The 2535-nt window shown below is 33.5% G+C and overlaps 1 protein-coding gene across 1 annotated transcript; it reads left to right on the top strand.

The window, feature by feature from the left end:
• The first annotated feature begins 1674 nt into the window (after positions 1-1674).
• Positions 1675-2280, top strand: LOC143243302 (uncharacterized). The gene has a single exon (XM_076487152.1). The coding sequence runs from the start codon at positions 1675-1677 to the stop codon at positions 2278-2280; it is 606 nt and encodes a 201-aa protein (XP_076343267.1).
• The last annotated feature ends 255 nt before the right edge of the window (positions 2281-2535 follow it).

Raw genomic sequence — 2535 nt, 5'->3', positions numbered from 1 at the left:
TCAATAACGTAATAAGTTATTAGTAGCGTACTAGGTTAATACTGTATTTCTGGAAACGGATTCCTTCTTATCCTAGAATTTCCAGTTCATCAATTCGAAAATAAATGTTGGGTTATAACAAAGGGTTGCCATTGTTGTTTGTTATTAAACACAAAAATTCACAAAGGGTTATCTGTGTTCTGCCCACCATGGGTATCAAAGCCCGGTTTCTTGTGGTATAAGTCCGCCGACATTCCACTGTGCTACTGGGGGAATCACAGAGGGTTCTTGCCTTCATAATATTTATCTTTTGCCATTACTGAAAAAACCTACAATAAATTCAGAATATATTTCACGGTATCACTGACCATTAGATACCACTTTGGAGAGCTAATTATTAGAATATTTTAGAATAGGCCTTTGTTTACAGTTATAACTCTGAGTGTAAGTTGTAGAACAGGCTTTTCATTGCAGTTATAATTTTGAAAATGAGTTATCAGTTCGAGAATAATACCTGTAATATTACCCCACCTTTAAATAGTCTAAAAACGTCATTTGTTATGAACATTTATTCACAATAAAAAGAATACAACATTAAAATCTTTGCAACTTCTCTTTGTTGACATGAAAATGACATAAGAATGTCGAAATGTTGTTCTTCACTTTACTTTACTTAAAGTTTCAATACTCGTACCAGCCATCTTGATAATACATTTTTACTTCAAGTGGATTTTTTCCTTATCACGGACAATAAATAGTTATTAAAAACAGGACTAGCCATAAAAAGAGATTTCACATATGTTTCGGTATCTGTGTAAAGTATTGTAACATTGTATTAATTTCAATCGTAAATACTTCATTTTATTACAGACATTAGAGTAGCCTATTTTTCGGAAAGTTAGTGTTAAAATTCCGTAGTTTTTAATGTCGATAATGATTTCAGAGATATAACATGAAATAATTCAGAAATGAAATAAATTTTATAATATTGTTCAGATTGTTGGTACAAAATAAATTTCTGTTTAAAATTAACTTTACTAGAGTGTTGCTTCATACAAGTTTACATAAACCTCGTTTATGCGAATGTATATAAATAATTTGTGTATCTAGTAAAAATAAAAATAAAATGTATTAATTGTTGCGTTTTTTATTATTTTCATGGAGAAAAAACAATCTTGTATTATGTGGAGGTTATGTCACAAGTTCCTGAAGAAATCTACCACACGAAGTATTATACAGATATTAAGGTATACACTCAACGTCTTTCAAGGTTTTTGTGTAAAATATTTGAGTTTTATAGAAGGATCTCCACCTTTCATAGTTTAGACGAACAGAAAGAATTAATTCATTAAATATTCATAAAGGAAAAACGATTTCAAATAATGGCATAAACATGGAAATTTCTGATCATATGTCAAATATTCAACATACTTCTTGTGAAAAAAATGACTTTGTGAAGTCATGTTCAGAAAATAGAACTTTCAGTATTCCAGATACGAACTATTCAGATAATATCATCTACTCAGAAGCTTCACACGAACCATCTTCCAAAGAAAAGGTAGCCGTACAAAAACTGACAGAAAAATATGGTACTCTGGGCCGAATTAATGTAGAGGACACAGACAAAAGTATCAGTTGTGGTTCTTTCAACGATGCGGATTTTCGACAGGATTTAGAAGATGAATGAAATAACATATGCAGCGAATTGACATAGCCCAAGTCGAAACGGTTTTTCGTAGCCACAAAACACTTGTATTTGTGTGCCAGTGTCTGGCCAATCTGTATCTGAGAAAGCCAGAGGAAGAATGGCAGTTATCCCTGACAGGTATCCCTGTCCTGCTGTTTGATGAAGGAGAAACGAGAGCACGAACTAAACGAAAACTGAAACTGGTCTTCGCCGAAAAAAGCACAGGTGTCATTCTTTGGCATGATGTCATTGACAATTTGACGAATTACGAGGCCCAAGATAATACTTTTCACACCATGTTCCTTTCCACCGATCACAGCCAAATGGGTGGTTTCAGTTTCGAAAACAAAACAGCTGCCAGACAGTTTCACGAACAAGTCGACCTACTGACGTCGGATCCTCTCAATATATCTTTATCCGTTCCTAAAGCTAAAGGGAAAAATTCCAGGAAGTTGGAAAAAATAAAGTTACCCCAAAAATGTGATATTTCTCTTCCTTGCTGTTTCGAACACGTCACAAGTATAGATATTAGAGATAAAGAGCAATTTTATACGCTGACGAATTTAGTGCAAAGGAAATCTAAAAAGGCATTAGAGCAATCTGTTCATGAGTAGACGTCCATTGGGACCAATAGTACCTTTCCTCATGGAGACCAAATTAATGTAGAATGCCCGTACTTAATTATTATTAGACTAGAAGGTTTTGATGTTTCGCCGATATCGTAAAAACGATTCGTGAACAGTATAAGCACTAGTGAGACGTTTCGTATGATGACAATTTTTATATTAAATGTGCAAAGTGGAGAATGGTAATTCGAACAATATGTGCAAGTTTGTTAAGAATCGCTGTGTATTTGTGATTTCTTTCTC

This window comes from Tachypleus tridentatus, unplaced genomic scaffold, assembly GCF_004210375.1.
Source record: "Tachypleus tridentatus isolate NWPU-2018 unplaced genomic scaffold, ASM421037v1 Hic_cluster_2, whole genome shotgun sequence".
NCBI lineage: Eukaryota > Metazoa > Arthropoda > Merostomata > Xiphosura > Limulidae > Tachypleus > Tachypleus tridentatus.
Note: the sequence above shows the minus strand (reverse complement) of the source record. Positions and strands in the feature narration are given on the sequence as shown.

Coding starts and splice junctions, on each gene's coding strand:
- LOC143243302 (XM_076487152.1), top strand. CDS start 1,675: ATGCAGCGAATTGACATAGCCCAAGTCGAAACGGTTTTTCGTAGCCAC.